Source organism: Ursus maritimus, unplaced genomic scaffold, assembly GCF_017311325.1.
Source record: "Ursus maritimus isolate PB19 unplaced genomic scaffold, ASM1731132v1 scaffold_24, whole genome shotgun sequence".
Classification (NCBI taxonomy): domain Eukaryota; kingdom Metazoa; phylum Chordata; class Mammalia; order Carnivora; family Ursidae; genus Ursus; species Ursus maritimus.
Window position 1 is genome coordinate 36,489,181 of NW_024424897.1, and position 17,682 is coordinate 36,506,862.

Below are 17,682 nucleotides of genomic sequence, written 5' to 3' on the forward strand. Positions count from 1 at the left end.
TCAGTCAGTGGAGCACGCCACTCCTGATCTTAGGGTTGTCAGTTCGAGCCCCGCGTTGGGTGCAAATTACTTAAAATCTTAAAAAAAAAAACAAAAAAAACACAACAAACTAGAGCCTCTGTCCCAAGAGTTTGCCCAACCTGACGTCATTCTTAGTTTGGGAATCCAGATGAGATTTCAGGAAGGCCCACCTCTCTTCATTTCTTTGACTTTGAGCCTCAAGGGAGACCACCCTGGCCCCACTACTTCCCGTCATTCCTGTCACAGCTTGAGCTAACTGCAACCCAGCAACATGGTGACAAGCAAAAAGTTGCTGGCTGCCAAAGACTGTTCATGGGATTTGGACCCCAAGTAATAAAAGCAGCTTACACATATTCTCTCCAGCGGTGACAGGCTCAGGGACTGGTCTACGGGCATCCTGGTGTTGGATCCCCCAGCCTCCTTCCCCCACTCCGGGTTGTGAGACTTCAGAGGCTGTCGCTCATCAGAACCTAGGGTGGGGCCTCTATCTTGACAGCACCTGGGTCCTGAGCTCCTTTGACGACGCAGGTGACTAGACTTGAACTCCTGGGGAAGCTTGCTTTCAAGCATTAATTCTTTTCACTTGGGAACACATGAGCCCCGAGTTCAGGTCCCAGCAGCTTTTATACATTTTGAGGTGAATCATCCTGGGTAACAGGAAGCTGGTGAGGAGCTCTGCTGTGCGGCTTCTGCCCCTGGGACCATGTGCCTGGGGCCCTAGCGGGAGACCTGCCAGGGAATACAGCCTGGCTCCTGTGAGCATTTCGTGCCGGTGGTGCCGACGGTGGGGATATGGGGCTTGGTTAACAGGAGCCCCTGCAAAAGGCACAGGATTCTTCCTCAGGTCAATCTTAATTTCATCTGGCTAAATCCCTGGGGGGGTTGGGGCAGCCCAAAGAAAAGTTTCTAGCAGTGTGGTTCTTAATGCCCCATCCCTCTCCCGGGCAGCAGTGTTGTGTCCTAGAGTGTCAGTTCTGGGAACACAGCACGTACCACAAACTTCATTTTGTGTAAATGAGTTTATTGACGAAGACACAAGGTCAAGCTTCCCCCTCCCACCCTCCCCAAGAACAGATACAAACAACCAAAGAATGATAAGCATTCTTAGGGCAACATTTACCCCCCCCTCCCAATTTCTCTCCAGAGCCCCAAGCTTCACAACACAGACACACGAAACAGGCTCGGGCGAGGACAGACACTCAGGGAATCTCTGACCAGCAAGAGTTCTGGGTGTGTGTGTGCTTCCCTGCCCTTTGTATGACACCAGCCGACGTCACAAAGACATACTGAGGCAGAGGAGAGAATGGAGGGCAATCTCCACTCCGTCTCCCCACTTCGGCCGAGCTTGACATGGGCCAAAAGGGAAGCTGCAGTGGAGGCAACAGGCGCTGTCTCTTCAGGAGAGAGGTCCTCTTCCACCGCACAGAATCCCTCCCTAACCGCTCAGGGGTGCAGTGGGAGGCAGTCTCCCCAAGGCGCGAACAATTTCCGGACTGGCTCAGTCAGGTGAGCTGAGAACAGCAGCTGTTACCCATCGCTGCTGGGAGGTTGAGAAGCCTCGTTTCGGGGGCAGAGGGACATGCTCTGGTACAAAACTGTGTTCTGTCTGCTTAGCTGCACATACACTTCCTCGTGGAACTCGTTTGCTCTGAGCTGAGAACACGGTATTTGTAGTGTGAACCTTCTTCACCGCCTGTGTCCATCCGACTACACGAATGATTTCCCAACAAGGAAACCATCAACCTGCTTTTCCACCCGACACACAACCAACCTACCCACCCCCCACATGTACTCCTTGGGCGACTTCCTATTCCCCATGTGCCTCAGGGGTGGGGAGTGCAGGACGCGAGTTCCTCACCTCTTCCCCGTACCCCTGCCCCAGTCATTCTTCTTGTGGAGTCTCAAGGTTTAGGAAACTGCTTTGGGGGACCCACTCCCCCCAAGCTCTGTAACTGGTATGAATCAGGGTTATTTCAGACATGACCGGGCGGTGGGGTGGCTTCTGCTCTTGTTTTCTAGGATTCCTCCTCTTGGACTCACTTTGAGGTCTGAGTTCAACGTGAGCCCTTTGGGCCCCAAAGCGCCTCGGACTTGTGTGGGGCAGCTGAGAACAGCGGTCGTGTTCATGGATCCTGAATACTGGGTACCAGGCAGTGGGACAAGTGCCCAGACACATAGCGGTGTGAACACTGCTGAACAGTTGGTGCTTTGGGCACAAAGCATCCTTTGACAAAACACACCGGAAGTGTTAAGGAAGGGGATTTCACACCTCCCCCCACCTGCTGAGAGAGGACAAGACTGCCTGACCCTCCGAGATGGTCTCAACTGCTGTGGGGGGCGTGACAGGGCAGATCAGAGAGCTAAAGGGATCAAGTGAGTCTGTGACCTCTCTAAGCTCACTCCGTCTCACTTCGTCTCTGCACCCGCCCTGCTGGCCTCAAGAACTGTAGCTCTAGGAGCATGTAGGGAAACGTTTAGTTACTCTCATTCTGGCATCGGGGTTTACCTTCCAGTAATTGAGGAGACAGACTCTGCTGCCACCCAAGCCAATGAACGGAGTGCCAAAATCAGTGTGGAGTATGAGAAGAGCCACAGAGAAGCAGGCACAGAGAGGGCAAGAGAAAGGCATTGAAGATAGGGAAATTAGTGAGACACTCCTACGGTGAAAACAAATTGGTGGGGATTTAGGAGACCCAGTCCCCGCCCCTGCGCTCAGCTACTCAACAGCTAAAAGGCCTCAGGCAGTTAACATCTGTTTTGCCTTTTGTCTTTTTCCATTTTAGGAAAAATAGGGCTGAATAAGTTATTATTTAAAGTCTGTTTCAACTCTAAAACCATGATTTTAGATCTGAACTGGACCTGAGAATTAAATCCAGGGCAGGGAGTGGGGGGAAGCACGTTTTGGTTCCTGTTCCCCATCTCTACGAAAATTTCTTGATCAGTGTGATCTGTGGGTTAGATCGAGGGAAAGGAATGTAGTAAGTTCCAATTTCTCTCCGCTTTATTGCTGACAGGACCTATTTCCTGCCCCCTGAAGCACCCTTCAAGGAAGACCCCCATTCCCGACTGCAGAGCTAGCAAATGAGACGGTAACACGGGGTAGGCGGAACCACAAGGAAAGGGAGTTTGGGGAGAGATAAAAAGTGAAAACCCACGTGCCCAGGGACAAGGTTGCCACAGGTAAGAGAACCCCTACCAGGATGGCAAAGAACGGCATCTCTTCCTCCGGGACCGTGCGGTCCACGGCGGTCAGTTGTTCTAACACCTTCTACCGGGTATGCTACGCCCTCCACTTCTCGTATGTACAAAAATAGAAAACAATAAAGTGCAGTTTATGTTTCAGTGACACTTTTCCTTGCTTTAATATTTTTTGTCTTTTTCTGCTTTTGAAATGAGCTCTCAATTACAAAATATCAAGCTACACTCAAAAATGCCAGCCACTGGCACACTATGGAGAAGCTCACGAGTCAGGACAGCTCGCAGCAGCAGGTGGCAAGAGGTGGGAAGTGATCGAAGCAGTGGTTACAAACGTTCACAGGAAGCTAAAACTATCCAACAGGTTGTGCCCTAATGTTAGCACAGGTTAGACTAGTCACTACCTTGGCAGGCGGCCTCAGTTGTGTTTGGGTTCGTATTCTACATGGCAATACAGTTTCTTCCAGTTAAGAGTTCTTGGCTTGCACCAATCACAGGGTGGCCGGAGGGCCCCGACCAGTCTATTAGTTTTTCAAAATGCTGTCGTAGACCTGATAGATGTACTGAGAGACTTCAGGAGCTCTACACTTCAGCGACAGCTGTGAGGAGGAAAAGGAGAAGAAGATTAGTATAGAGGCTGGCATGAGCTCAAAAAGTATCCAAGACTCAGTTCAAGAAAATCTCTTTCTGATTCAGAGAGAGAGGAGCTTCTATCACTGAGAAGCCAAACCAGGAGATTCCTTTAAGAAGTTCTCTGGGTTTTGAATGTTCAATTTAATCAATGTCAAGTTGTGTTGTGTTTCCACCTACATTCTCTGTGGGTCCATGAGGTTAGGAATACTAATACTAAATACCAATACTAATACTAAACACATCAAACCCCCTGACTGTAGGGGAATAGCTGCCCCAAAGCTTTGCCAAGAGTCACAGGGGTTATTACCAAACGAGAAGGCAAGGGCTAAACCCTAACTTGCTGGGGGTCACTTGCGCTGCCTGCCTCTGTCTCCCAAGGATGACGAGGTCAGGCCCAGTTCAGGAGGATGTACAACGAAGTGAAATAAACGTGAAGTACATTCAAGGAACTAGTCCTTTCTGTACTACACTGAGGACAGCAAACATGCCATTAGGGAAGGAAGACAAGAACGCAGAGAGACTTAGTATAAGCAGACAGCAAGTCATGGCAACGGCGTCCTCATGTACTTGCTGCTTCCTCGAACAAGCAAACCACACACTCCTGATGCCCGTCCTCTGCCACCTCGCTTCTTCCAGTCTCACGACTACCAAATCAACGTGAAAACACTGAAAACGACTGCAGTGCTGAACACTGAGGTTTTCACTCTGTGGGTCAATGAGCACAAACCTTAAACCCAAATTTGAAATCTTTGTATCAGATTAGGAAAAATATTGACCATAACATAACAGTAGAAGCCTGAAAACTGCATTTAGAACCAGAAAATTTAGTTTGCTTTCTGCATTACTGACACCATTGTCCTCGTCTATTAGGTAGACAGGCAGAAGCTGTCTTTCACGACACAGCACTAGGAGATTTTAGATTATTTTACCTGTTTATTCTCAGAGGCACCAGATGATTTCACACAGTACACAAAAGGTGAAAATATTTTTGGCAAAAATATCAAGATACTGGTCAGCCCTCAATTTTTTGAAAAAACTCACATCGTCAAAACTTAAAGTCAAATTTAAAAAAATGCAAAGAACAGGGGTGCCTGGCTGGCTCAGCTGGTAGAGCATGTGACTCTTGATCTCAGGGTTGTGAGTTCCAGCTCCACCTTGGGCATAGAGATTACTTAAAAAAAAAAAAAGAGAGAGAGAGAAGAAAAAGAAAGGCAAAAAACAAAACAAAACCAACCAAACAAAAGAACATCAAAAGAGGCTCTATTTATTTACAGCTTTAAAAATATTCAGTCTCTAAGACACTTCCAAAGTTGCTGCTTGACATTAATCAGGAAGACAATTCTGACAAATGTAAACACACACACACACACACACACACACACACACACTCCCAAACAAACAAACAAAAAACGCCCAACTACTTTCAGAGTATAACTATGCATAGAGAACAGCCCCTACTTTGGTCAAAGCTGCAGCTACAGGCACGTCCCCGACTTTCGAGCTCCGTACAGGGCAATTCCGTACCTCCTCCTCCACAGCCTCTACTGTCAGTTTGTGGAAAATTCTTGTGGGAGAGTAAGTGGGTTCAGAAGAGGAGGAGGAGACGAAGCTAAAAAGAGTAAGAACAGCCTATGGGAGTTAACTCTCAGACTAAAGAGGCGTGGTTCCTCTCCCTCAAAATATTTTTTCCACATCTTTGTAATAATACTTGAAGATCTACCAGTTGGGAGACTTTTTTTTTTTTTTTTTGGGTTCATGACTGATAAGGAAAATTTTTTGGGGGGCTCTACAAGAGCCCAATCTGCCAAAGCTAGCACTGGGGGGGAGGAGGGGGTCATGGACTGATCAGGCCTGGACTCAGTTTCTGCTGCTCTTTGGAAGGGGTTGCGGGGGGTAGTGATGAGGAAGAATCAATCTCTCCCTCTCTCTCCCCTTATATCATACTACCACCCCCCCGCCACCCGCCAAGCCATGCCAACCTTTAACAAAGGGTCAGGTTTAGACTTAAAACTCATCCTTTGCTTTCCAACTAGTACAGCCAAGACAAGCTAGAGTGAATTAAAAAAAAGAAAAGAAAAGAAAAAGGTTTTGCTAAATCCTGAAGAAAGTACAAGGGAAACATACATAAAGAACAAAGCAGCTAAATAATTTGACTTCTAAAAGAAAGCTAGGACTCTGGGTCTCATTTTTTATGGCTCCTAAGGGAAGAGAGACCTTGGGTTTTAACTTTTGCACTGCTGGCCTACTTACGTGACATGTCTTTAATACCAACCACTTAGGAATGTCACCCATCTAGACCCATCAAGGAAAGAGTCACCTCTCCCGGATAAGGAAGCCAAGGACTTAACACATCCACTTCCGGTTTATGGTCTGGAACATACACTTTCCCACCAGAGACAAGTTATCTTTCCAAATAAGATGTAGTTACTTGGAGTGATGGGGCCTCATCCTTACAGGATAAATATTTCAATACAGTAAGGACTGGGTGGGGGGTGGGGGGGGGAGTGATTTATCAACCTCTTAGGAGGCTAAGGGACCATCAATCCTCATGCATTAGTACTGGCTCAATCAGATTTCCTTCCTCCTTAATACCTAGTGGAGACAGATCAATATTGTAATGGGCGTTCAGGGGGATGGAGAGAAGGGAATGGACCGAGGGCTTCTGAAGTCTGCAGCACCATTTAGAGGAATGGATTAGGTCTATGTCAGATGTTGTGATGGAAAATTTGGATTGTTCTGTGGGCAGAAGGAACCTAGTCACCAGATGGATGGAAAACAGGAAAGAGGGCAAGGAAGTATAAACAAATTTACCATTTATAAATATAAGGAAAGAAGGGAGGTGGGTGTGGCTATAAAAACGCACCATAAGTCAGGGCACCTGGGTGGCTCAGTGGGTTAAGCATCCAACTCCTGATTTTGACTAAGGTCATGATCTCAGGGTCATAAGATTAAGCCCCGCATTGGGCTCCATGCTCAGTGGGGAGTCTGCTTAAGATTCTCTCTCTCTCGGGGCGTCTGGGTGGCTCAGTCGTTAGGTGTCTGCCTTTGGCTCAGGGCGTGATCCCAGTGTTCTGGGATTGAGCCCCGCATCAGACTCCTCTGCTGGGAGGCTGCTTCTTCCTCTCCCACTCCCCCTGCTTGTGTTCCCTCTCTCGCTGGCTGTCTGTCAAATAAATAAATAAAATCTTAAAAAAAAAAAAAGATTCTCTCTCTCTCTCCCCCTCCTCCTACTCTCTCTCAAATAAATAAATAAATCTTAAAAAAAAAAAAGGCACCATGAGGACAAAAATCCCACTGGATTATTTCTTACAATTGCACATAAATCTATAATCATCTCAAAATAAAAATTTAAAAAAATACAGAGGGGGCCCTTTCCTTCCGCAGTCCTCACTGAAGCACCAGCAGCCAAAATGACGTTCAATTCCTTTGTGACTTCCGACTGGAGCAGGAACCGTAAAAGGCATTTCAATGCACCCTCCCACATTTGCAGGAAGACTATGTCCCCCCTCGTTCCAAAGAGCCAAGACAGAAGTACAGTGTGCAATCCACGCCCATCCGAAAGGATGATGAAGTGCAGGTTGTGTGAGGACACTTTACAGAGGTCAGCGAATTGTCAAAGTCGTCCAGGTTTACAGGAAGAAATACGTCATCTGCACTGAACGAGCACAGCAAGAGAAGGCGATGGCACGACTGTCCACGTGGGCACTCACGCTGGCAACGTGGCTCGCACTGGACTCTAAGTGTACAAAGACTGCAAAAAGATCCTCAAACAGAAAGCCAAATCTCACCAAGTAGGAAAGGCAAAGGGCAAATCTAAAGAAGAAACAATTGAGAAGCAGGAATAAAGTAATCTTACATACAACTTTAAATAAAAACTGTTAAAATGAAAAAAATATATATATAAGGGGAAAAAATATCCTTCAACAGGTGAATGAAAGAACTACAGAGACACCTTAACAACCTGGATGAATGTCAAGGGTATGGTGCTAAATGCGAAAAAAAAGTCTCAAAAAAGGTTTCACACTGTAAGAATATAAATTTATGTAACACTCTCAAAATGACAAAATTATAGTAATGGAGAAAACATCAGTGGTTTAGGGCTGGGTGACAGTCTATAAAGGGAGAGCAAGAACAGAATTTGTCTGTGGTGATGGAACAGTTCTATGTCCTGCCGGTGGTGGTGGTTACACGAGTCTACACACATGTGATGAGACTGCACAGTGCTGTACTCTCCCCAACCACCACCATCAGCAACAACAAACGGTAATTTACAACTTGGAAAAATCTGAGTAAGGTCTATAGTTTAGTTAATAGTGTTGTGCCAACATCCATCCCGTTTGAAACTGTACTATGGGGGGCACCTGGCTGGCTCAGTTAGTAGAGTGTGCAACGCTCAATCTCCAGGTTATGAGTTTGAGCTCCATGTCAGACATGGAGCCTACTTAAAGAAAAAGAAAGAAGAAAATGTACTATGGGTGTGTAAGATGTTATCAATGGGGAAAACTGGGTGAAAGATACATTGGAACTGGGAACCGTTTTAAAAATTTTTTGTGGGTCTCGGGGCGCCTGGGTGGCACAGCGGTTAAGCGTCTGCCTTCAGCTCAGGGCGTGATCCCGGCGTTATGGGATCGAGCCCCACATGAGGCTCCTCCTCTCCCACTCCCCCTGCTTGTGTTCCCTCTTTCGCTGGCTGTCTCTATCTCTGTTGAATAAGTAAAAATAAAAATAAAAATCTTAAAAAAAAAATTTTTTTTTGTGGGTCTCAAATTATTTCAAAATAAAAAGTTAAAAAATTTTAAACAAATTATGTTTAAGACAGTGACATTAAGAGGACATTGTCAAAATTCTCACTATCTTTATAATGAATATGGTAGGAAGGGTCAAGAGATAACCTGAATTCTAAGCATAACACACCTACCAACAAATTACAGGATCTTGAATACACTCCTAATCATTTTTTTTTTTAAGAGAAGGGTGGTTAGGGGGAGAGGGAGAGAATCTCAAGTAGGCTCCATGCCCAGCACGGAGCCCAACATGGCACTCAGTCTCACAACCCTGACATCATGACCTGAGCTGAAATCAAGAGTTGGACACCTGAACTAACTGAGCCACCCAGGTGCTCCAAGGCGCTCATCATTCTCAACTTTGGGCTTCCTCATCTGCAAACTAGGAATAGTAATCATGCTTCTTTAACTTAGCTGAGATGAAAGACTGTATACAATAAAATGGATGATAAAAGAAACAAAACACGCACACTCTCTCTCTCTGAGCACACTGCTAAGGAAGAAAATGGGAGTTATTTTACAAGACCCTGATTTTACAGTGAAGACCTGCCCTTCTAGGAACAGCACAGAAGGGCTTTTTCCTTTCTTGGGGAACTCAAAGTAAATGATGGGGTAGTTTCTTTCCAAAAAAGACAAGACTGTTGGAGGAGAAGGTGGGTGGGAGAAGTGTCTACTTCATGGAGGAAGCCTGAAGTTTCCCACTCACAAAAATCTAGCTTGATAGGACCAAGTGCACGTGCGCACACACACACACACACACACACACACACACTCTCTCTCTCTCTCTCTCTCTCTCTTTCCCCCAGCTGCTTCAAGGGAGGGAACTAGTGGGGAAAACACCAAGAATTCTCAGTTCTGGGTGGTACTATTCCCTTGATGTATGCTAATGAAAACAGACTTGGCTGTTAAAATCAAGGAATGCAGTCACAGGCTTTTCTCAGCTAAACGGCTGAAATGTCCCCTCAAGTCTCCTGTTCAGCTTCCTCAGAGTTATTCAATATTGAATGGTATTCTCTTCCGTCCCTTCAAAACAGCCTACAGAAGCTTCAAAGATAACAGAAGAATAAGATATTGTCCCTGTCCCAAGGGCTTTTATTTTACAGCAGGTGATGACAGGCGGCATCCTATTGGGAGATCACACTTCGCAACAGCAAACACATGTCCGGTGCCTGCGGTGTAGTCTTTGTTGTTCAAGGCAATCACTCCTGCTCTAAAAATAGTGCCAGGATTTTAATTTTAGTCCGGTATGGTCCTGAAGGAGTTTTCCAAACTACAGTCCCCTTGCAGTCTTCCAAAGGTGTGCCCCAGTTTTGCCTCACCTTTCTCAGCAGGGTCTTCAGGGCATACAATGCTGCTAAAAAGAACGGCTCATGTGTCTAGGACTCTGAGAGCCTTAGGTCATGAACTCTACTAGCAGGAAAGGCGGCCTTCTTGAGATGGGCTGTAGAGACAACCGTCTCGGCAGCTTGTTAGAGCACCACCCGCACAGAAATGCGAGATAAGCACCGTGAGTCAGGCAGCACACACCCGGGGAAGTCCGCAGCGCTCCTTACAGAAGCTCTTCCAAGGAGGTAACTGGCGCTTCTTTACCGACTGCTTGTTTTGGCTATCTGGGGTCTGAAGCGCCTCCTCCAGGTCTTTCCATGGTGCTAAGAAAAAATGAAAGGGCTCTTACCTCCCTCCTCGAACCCATCTCATCTATCTGGAGAAAGGACTCACCGTATAATTTGGGTTTCCTGGCTGGATACGTAGCTCAGCCAAAATCCAAATACCATTCGTGAGCTTCAGGGACTGGTACAGCATGTCCTGCCCTTCCACATTCCTCTTGGCAATCGTATAAACATTGTTGTTTTGCAATTTGCTGGAAACAGTGTCTAGGAGTACAGATTCAGAATTCAACACCTTCAGTTAAAAAGTCTAACAAACACACTTTTCTGACATCCTTAGGAGCCACGTGTACACAGTCTCCTGAGAAGTACCGTCACAGAGACACATGTGCACATTCCAGAAAGCCCTTCTCCCACAATAGCACAGGGTGAGGAAGAGGCTCTTGAAGTGCCTAACAGATCCCAGGACAGAAAACAGAATAAGGTGCAACTAAACACTAGTGTAAACATTACCTGTGGAGATTATGGTGGATCAGCAGAGTTGGTAATCTTAAACCAGGTGCTAGACAGATAAAATGCTCCGAAGAGGACAAAGACAGCAATGCGTGTATGGGTGGTGCCGGTGACTGCCATGTTGCTATTCATCTCTGGGACCCTGATCCCAGAGCTACAGGCACACACAGACTGATGGTGAAATCCGCACTTACTCCCCAAGTCGCTACTACTTCACCGTGAGCCGGCCTGACCTCAACTGCCAGGATCAGAAAAGGGCAAAGAGTTGCAGAAATCCTGCAAGTCAAATGTATTAACCTGGATGCTTAAGAATTTTTTTTTTAAGCAGGTAAATGGTTTCTCAAGCCTAGGGAATATCATGACTCCAGTGAATAAAGAAAAGTCCAACCAAAGACTCTGAGAAAGACTGAAGTTGTGTTCACATGACTGCCCCCAGGCTCTATACACTCCGAGCTGGGGCTGCTAGTCACAGCAGAGGCCTCCGGAGTCACCAACCCAGCTGAGAACAGGTTGGTGTCTGGGGTCCTCCCTGTGACTACCACATTAAAGAGACATGAAAGTCTGGAATGAAAGCTCATTTCGCTCTCCTTGTTCTCTCACTGCTAAGAGGAGAGATGCCGAAGCATCAGAGAAAGAAACTTGAAGAATAGAGCCGATAAACCCTGCTTCTTTGTCGATAGTTTAGGATGCTCATTTCTGATGAGAATTCTAAATTACTCCTGCTGACTTCAGGAATTCTCCACATAAAAATCCGTCCTATTCTGTCATGTTCTCTAGGAAAAGGCCACAACGATGGCTGGCCTCACTGCTCTCCTAGAGAAGAAGCTCTCTGAGCCCAGGATCCTGGAGTTTTTCATCGCTCTGCTTCCCACGGGAGCTGGGACATAAGGGGTACTGGCCACCAACGCCTGTGAAGAAGCCTCGGACTCCGGCGCTGGAGCCACCGAGAGAGGTGCGCTGCCACAGGCACTGGAAACCATGTGCCGGCGTGCGGGCCATCTTACAAGCAGTTCTTGCTCTCCTGTCTGTTCAAACCAATGAGAGCTCAGGGGAGGAGGCACGAAAGCCCAGTCACTAAACATCTGCACCACATCTAGTCGTTAGCTGACTCTTCCCCTTCTCCCTCCCAGGTTTTCACTAACACCAAGCAGAGCAGCTGTAGCCGAAGAACCGGCTGCCTCTGAGGAGCTAAAGTCTATCTCAGGGTCCTCACAGGCAGTACTGTTGGAGGAGGGGGCCTCCACGTGCTTTTTAAGCCCTTCTCAGGGGTTCGGCAGTTCTGCCACCCTGGTTCCCAGAATGAAGGGCTCTTGCAGCTTGCCGGAGTTGCTAGGCAACGCCACCAGCTGGAGCTTGGCTAATGCGTTTTGACAGGAATGTCTTGTTTTAAGACATGGGGGGATTGTTTTAAGTTGTAAAAGCCATTCCTAACTTTCAAGACTCTTGCCCATTTCCGAGGACACAGAACACACACACGGGAGCCTTTACTGAAGAGCCACCTTGTTGCACAGACACATTCTAGACGGTGTATATAGCGAAGCCCAGGTTCCTACAGACTTCTCCTTGTTTCACCACTTACAGGCTAAGAAATGGAAGCACACACACACCCAGCCTTCCAAAATTAGAAAACGTGGCAAACAGCAGGCAGAATAAACAAGCTGAATGAAGGTAAACTTTAATACATTTAGGAAACATTCTGGCCAGAGACCTGGCTCTGCTCCTACTGAATGGCTGTACAGGATTCCTACCAGAAGACTAAATGAAGGGAGGGCTCTAGAACATAAGTATGTGTGAGTCAATTTTTGTAAATCTTAGATATTAGGTTTGAGCTTGAGAATGCAGAGATGAAAGGGTAATCAGACCATGCTAAATGTTCTTGTTAAGAACAGCGATGGGAACCAGATGTAAGGAGGCTTCCCAGCCACACTGGGATACACTTTTTTTTTTAAGTTTATTTATTTTTTAGTAATCTTTAGTAATCGAGCCCCAACGTGGGGCTCGAACTCACGACCCTAAGATCAAGAATCACATGCTCGTCCGACTGAGCCAGCCAAGTCCCTCTTGACTGGGATACACTTCTTGACAAGATATCATAGTTTTTCCTTTTACACGCCTGAACTCCTGGGAAATCAGACGTAATCTTACCACCGCTGTGAGAATCTGAGACTGAGAAGGAAATGTAAAGACACGGAGATCTGCCCCAAAGGACAGAGTAAAAAAAAGATGTGAAATAGGTTCATATTTGCTTCCAGATGTGATTTCTTCTGGTTCATTTGTCTTCTTTCCCAAAGTTGGCTCTATGAGTCTGGGGCCTAAACTCTGAGGAGGTGTGGATGTGGTCTTCATCTTCCTACTTTAGCTGAGGTCACACTTCTTCCAGAAGCAGTAAGAGGGAGGATGATATTCATATTAGACGGCAGAAATGGGAAATTTGCACTTGGGGCCAAACAAGTTCAAAACTACTATGACTGCTGAAAACAACACTTTTTACTGCTTGAGCAACCAAACTACATTTAAGTGCTGGCCAGTGAAGCATTTCATTTATGAAATGTTCCACAAGATAGGGAGGACTGCAGCAAAACAGAGAAACAGAACACACCCCTACCTAAGTCCCCACACCAGAAGAAAGATCTGTCCCTCACTGTAGTGCCTAACTAGTGCTTATAGACACAACACACCACTAAGCTTTTCAGAATAAATAATTTATAAAAACAGGCTTGTACACTGCTTGCCAGAAAGATTTCTTTCTAGAGCTGCAACTAGTTCTTGTATTAAGACATACACCAACCCCAAACATAGCTATCACGGTGAGCTGCAAAACAGATTCATGCAGAACTCTTGACACCAACAGAGATGACAAGTGCTAGGAAGCTGGGAGGCCCATACTTTGGTGCTTTCAGGATTTAACATTTTCTAGTATTTACACAACTAGTCGTCCCACAAGCACCCCTATCACACATAGATTTCTACTAAGATCTGATTAATTATTAAGGCTTGGGAAGAGGGCTTCCTGTTTCTTCTCTAGAAAGACATGGAAGAGCAAACGTAAAGGTGGAAGGCTGGGTTGGTAAAGTCCTTAGAGCCTGTGACTTCTTATAGCCCTCCGAGTGCTAGTTCCATCTGTCAATGTCTACTCTGCCACAGAAAAGCTATTTAAAGTGCTGGTGCTATTGTGATTAGGGCAGATCAGCTGGAAAGGATGGTATTTTTAGCTCCCAGCTAGACCCAGGGTGTTGAATCAGAAGGCACTAAACCTGGAAATGTACTGTAATAGAGTCCTCAGGGCTGGAAGGAAATGGAAAGGCCAGGCCACTCCACAGCTTGGGATGGATGCAGAGGAAAAGATGAGTTGCAGGAAGTGGTCTTGCAAGATTAGCAGTGATTTCGTGTGGGAAAATGATGGCCCTGGGCTCCCAGAGAAAACAAAAGTGCCGCTGTCCCTTTCACTCCATGTGTGGCATGGCCATAAAGCAGTGTGTCACTGAGAAACTGGTTCACTGGTATGTGGAGCACCCAAGACAGTGAGGCACTGGCATGAAGCCATGGCAGAACTGATCAAAACTGAGTTGGCTCTGAGAAACTGTGCCAGGCTATGGCAGAGGACACAGCCCTGCTGGGAGAAAGGCCAGACACCTCCTCTTTGGCAAGATCGTAAGTGTACACCAAGGTGCAATAAGGGTTCAGAACTCCAATCTGGAAGCAGGGGGTCTTTTCTATTATTTTGGGAGGCCAGACTAAAACCCTCAGTCTTCCAAACATTTTTTTCCCTTCTTTTTCTTTTTGAAAAAGCATTTCCCTTTCATACTGGGCAGTCTGAAACCAAACCTTCTTTCCAATTATTCTGGCCTTTTTTTGGTTCTGTATAGGTCAGTGTTTCCCAGATCAGGCTCAAGGAACAGTGGTGTTGGGGCGCCTGGCTGGCTCAGTCAGTGGAGCGTGCGACTCTTGATCTCGGGGTTGTGAGTCTGAGCCCCACGTTGGGTGTAGGAATTATTTAAAAAGAAAACCTTAATAAAAAAAGGAATGCTGGTGTTCCACAAGATGTTAATAATAAGCATTTTGTGATTTTTAAATTCCATGGTCCATAAATTCAGTTCACATTGAGTACAACAGGCTTCCTCAACGGGGAAGGCACTTCCTCGGCAGACTCCTCAGCTTTTATGTGCACTCACGTGCAATGGCAACTTCTAGCAGAGGCCCATCTCACACTGCATTTTCCAGCTTTAACTGACACAGAACCCCCTTTAATTCTCTGAGGGACAAGTGTTCTCAGGAGAGCAATACACAAAACATTGCCATAGGACCGACTACCACAAGAGTGACTAAAATGAAGAGTCTCTTCCAAGCTGGGTCCGGAAGCTGCCTCTCTAACAGGATCTGCTCTGGTTCCCACCGTGAGCCACTCTGGATTCTGCACCTGACAGCTTCCCGAAGCAGAGCTTATACCATGGAAGGCTACCCAAGCTCCTACACTCGTGAAATGAGGTTTGTGGTAACTGACCGTGAGCCTCAGAGAGGACAGATAACACTGTCATCTACAGAGAATATGGCACCGAAAGCAGCTCAATTTGAGTATGATTTTTTGGCGAAAATGCAGCAAAACCGTAGGTTTTGTTTAATAAACATAACCAGTCAGGGTGAGAAACCTAGACCAAGAATATGTTAGGAAGAAGGCAGATGCGTGGTGTTTCTGAAGAGAATCAACTTAGTTATTACAATGGAAATTATAGAAGACTATCTCCTCAGACACCTCCCCAAAGGCTCAGGAGAAGCCCCGTAAGAGATCTGTCTGAACACAGAGGATGAATACATCACAGACCCCCAAAGGACGAAAGTGAAAAAGAAAAGGTTGGAATGAGAGGACCGTGAGTTTCTCCCCCTTCTCAGTAGTCCCATACTGCCTCTTCCTCCCAGTGTCATGCTCTAGCGACACTGGGACAGCACTAAGCCAAAAACCCACCAACACACAAGGAGGAAACAGATAAAAGAAAGAGAAAGTACTGACTAAGCACCAAGGCTCATTTTCATTCAAACTCAGAAAGCCTTGCACTAGTCTCAAAAAAGAGCGACTGGGACCAAGGCAGCATAATGTGGAGCTCAGGGCCCCTTCCATTCCTGAGAAAACTTTGTGAAACAAGCCCTATCACTCTCAAGCCCTAGGGATTGATAGCTACTCTTTCTCCTCTTGGGTTACTGCTTTGTCGTTCTATTATAGTAATACAATGAACTACAGAAGGGTCTGGGGCTTTTTAATGATGATTAAAGAGGTTAGTTATCATCCTATGAAAGCTGATACTAGGCAAGTAAAAAAAAAAAAAAAGGCTAATTTAATCAACTATGAGGTATTTTTGTTTAGTAACAAACACAAGATTCTACCTAAGGATCTCAGAGAGTCACCTTTCTTCAGTACCACGGTTGATACAGAAGGAGAGTCCTTTTAATTCCTGGGAGGGTGTACACCCTCAACTGGCCCTTCCGTCACCTGAGGCGCACAGGAGGACGTGCACGCAACACCACTAACACGGGCCTGACTACTGAAGAACTGGGTGGATGGACCCACTCTAGATGGTTTCTGAGATCTTTTAGCTTGGAAGTAATCTAGTACCTGTATCAAAACACCTCAAGTTTTTAAAGAGAAATTAACAAATCAAATATCCACCATACACCCACCAGAAACAGGCAGATGCGGAAAGAAGACAAAATTTTCAAATACCTAATAAGATGCACATGAAATTCAGTCATTACTCACCAGCATTTAAATGACATTCCTTAATCTGAAACTGAAGTTCATTTTCATTGGGAATATCCTTCCACGTGGCGAGGAAGACCTGGCGCTCTGTATGGGGAAGCAGAGGGAAAAGAAGCGTGTGCACAGTCTGTCGATATTCTGATTTCCGGTGCCTTACACCATTTCTCTTTTGGAGTGCTGGCTGTTACAATACACCCAGGAACGGCCTGGAACTGGAGCCGATTCTTAGCCAAGCAGAGGTGCTACACTCCACATCAATTAATCTCGTACCAGCAGCACTAAGATACACCGGAAGAAGCTGACATCTAAGGTTTAGTCTTGGCTCCACTGTTTTCCTATTTCATGACTTTGGCAAAGTCTTGCGATCTTTCTGATCCTTAATTTCATCATATATAATTACGTCTGTCCTGCCTACCCAAAGAGCCACTATAAGAATCAAATCAATTAAGCGCCAACACACTTAATATGTACCAGTGTAAGTGAGTTTTATTAGATGGTGGTTTCATAAGTAAGGGAAGAGAGAAATGTCAACAACCACATGGGGAGTATTAATGTTTACTACAAATTACTGAATTCTTATTTTGAGACAGTAAGAACTTAATATAGGGCTGGCTCAGTGCTCAATTTGCATATATTAGCTCATCCAGCTTTTACAATAACTATTTCTGCTTTGCAAACTTGGAAGCGGAGACTCAGAAAAGTTAAGCACCTTGTCACAATCACACAGTGAATACACAGCCAATGTGAGATTCAAATCCACATCTCCTTGTCACCAAACCACTTACTCTGTGCTGTAGTGACTGGATTATTCAGATAACTGGCAATGTGATATAGAGACCAACAGCAAGGCAAGATCAACTGTGACTCAGGAGAATAAATATGATTAGCAAGTATTAGACCTTTAAAACAGCCTTATCCCCCCCTTTTTTTAAATTAATTTCAAAAGAACTTGTACTTCTGGGCTATGCTCCGCCTGACATTCAGAGGAAGGGCAAAGGTATATTTGGCAGAAGCACAGGAGACCGTACTTACCCATTTTGCCATCTTCTACAAAAAGCACATTGAGTGGGATGAGGCAGCTGAAGTAAAAGACATCAATATTGTTTTTCACAGCCACCTGCCACGAAAGTAACAAGGGAAAAATAAGGACATCATAGGAAGCCAGGTAGGAGGGAAAGAG

At 45.8% G+C, this 17,682-nt stretch overlaps 1 protein-coding gene and 1 pseudogene across 6 annotated transcripts in view; one reads left to right on the plus strand and one right to left on the minus strand.

Moving 5' to 3' along the window:
* Positions 1-3,363: 3,363 nt before the first annotated feature.
* Positions 3,364-17,682, minus strand: part of AP2B1 (adaptor related protein complex 2 subunit beta 1) — a 119,481-nt gene continuing 105,162 nt past the window's right edge. For 2 of the 6 annotated variants that reach the window (XM_008695409.2, XM_008695410.2), the window contains 4 exons: positions 17,535-17,619; positions 16,503-16,589; positions 10,353-10,507; positions 3,364-3,815 (listed from right to left, as the gene is read on the minus strand). In XM_008695409.2, the coding sequence (XP_008693631.1) occupies positions 3,741-3,815; positions 10,353-10,507; positions 16,503-16,589; positions 17,535-17,619 (402 nt within the window). In that variant the 3' untranslated portion in view covers positions 3,364-3,740. Of the gene's footprint in view, positions 3,816-9,702; positions 9,988-10,352; positions 10,508-16,502; positions 16,590-17,534; positions 17,620-17,682 lie in introns of those variants that run through there. The other 4 variants (XM_040640989.1, XM_040640987.1, XM_040640988.1 and 1 more) reach the window with 4 other exon arrangements.
* On the plus strand, positions 7,037-8,479 carry LOC103667289 (annotated as a pseudogene).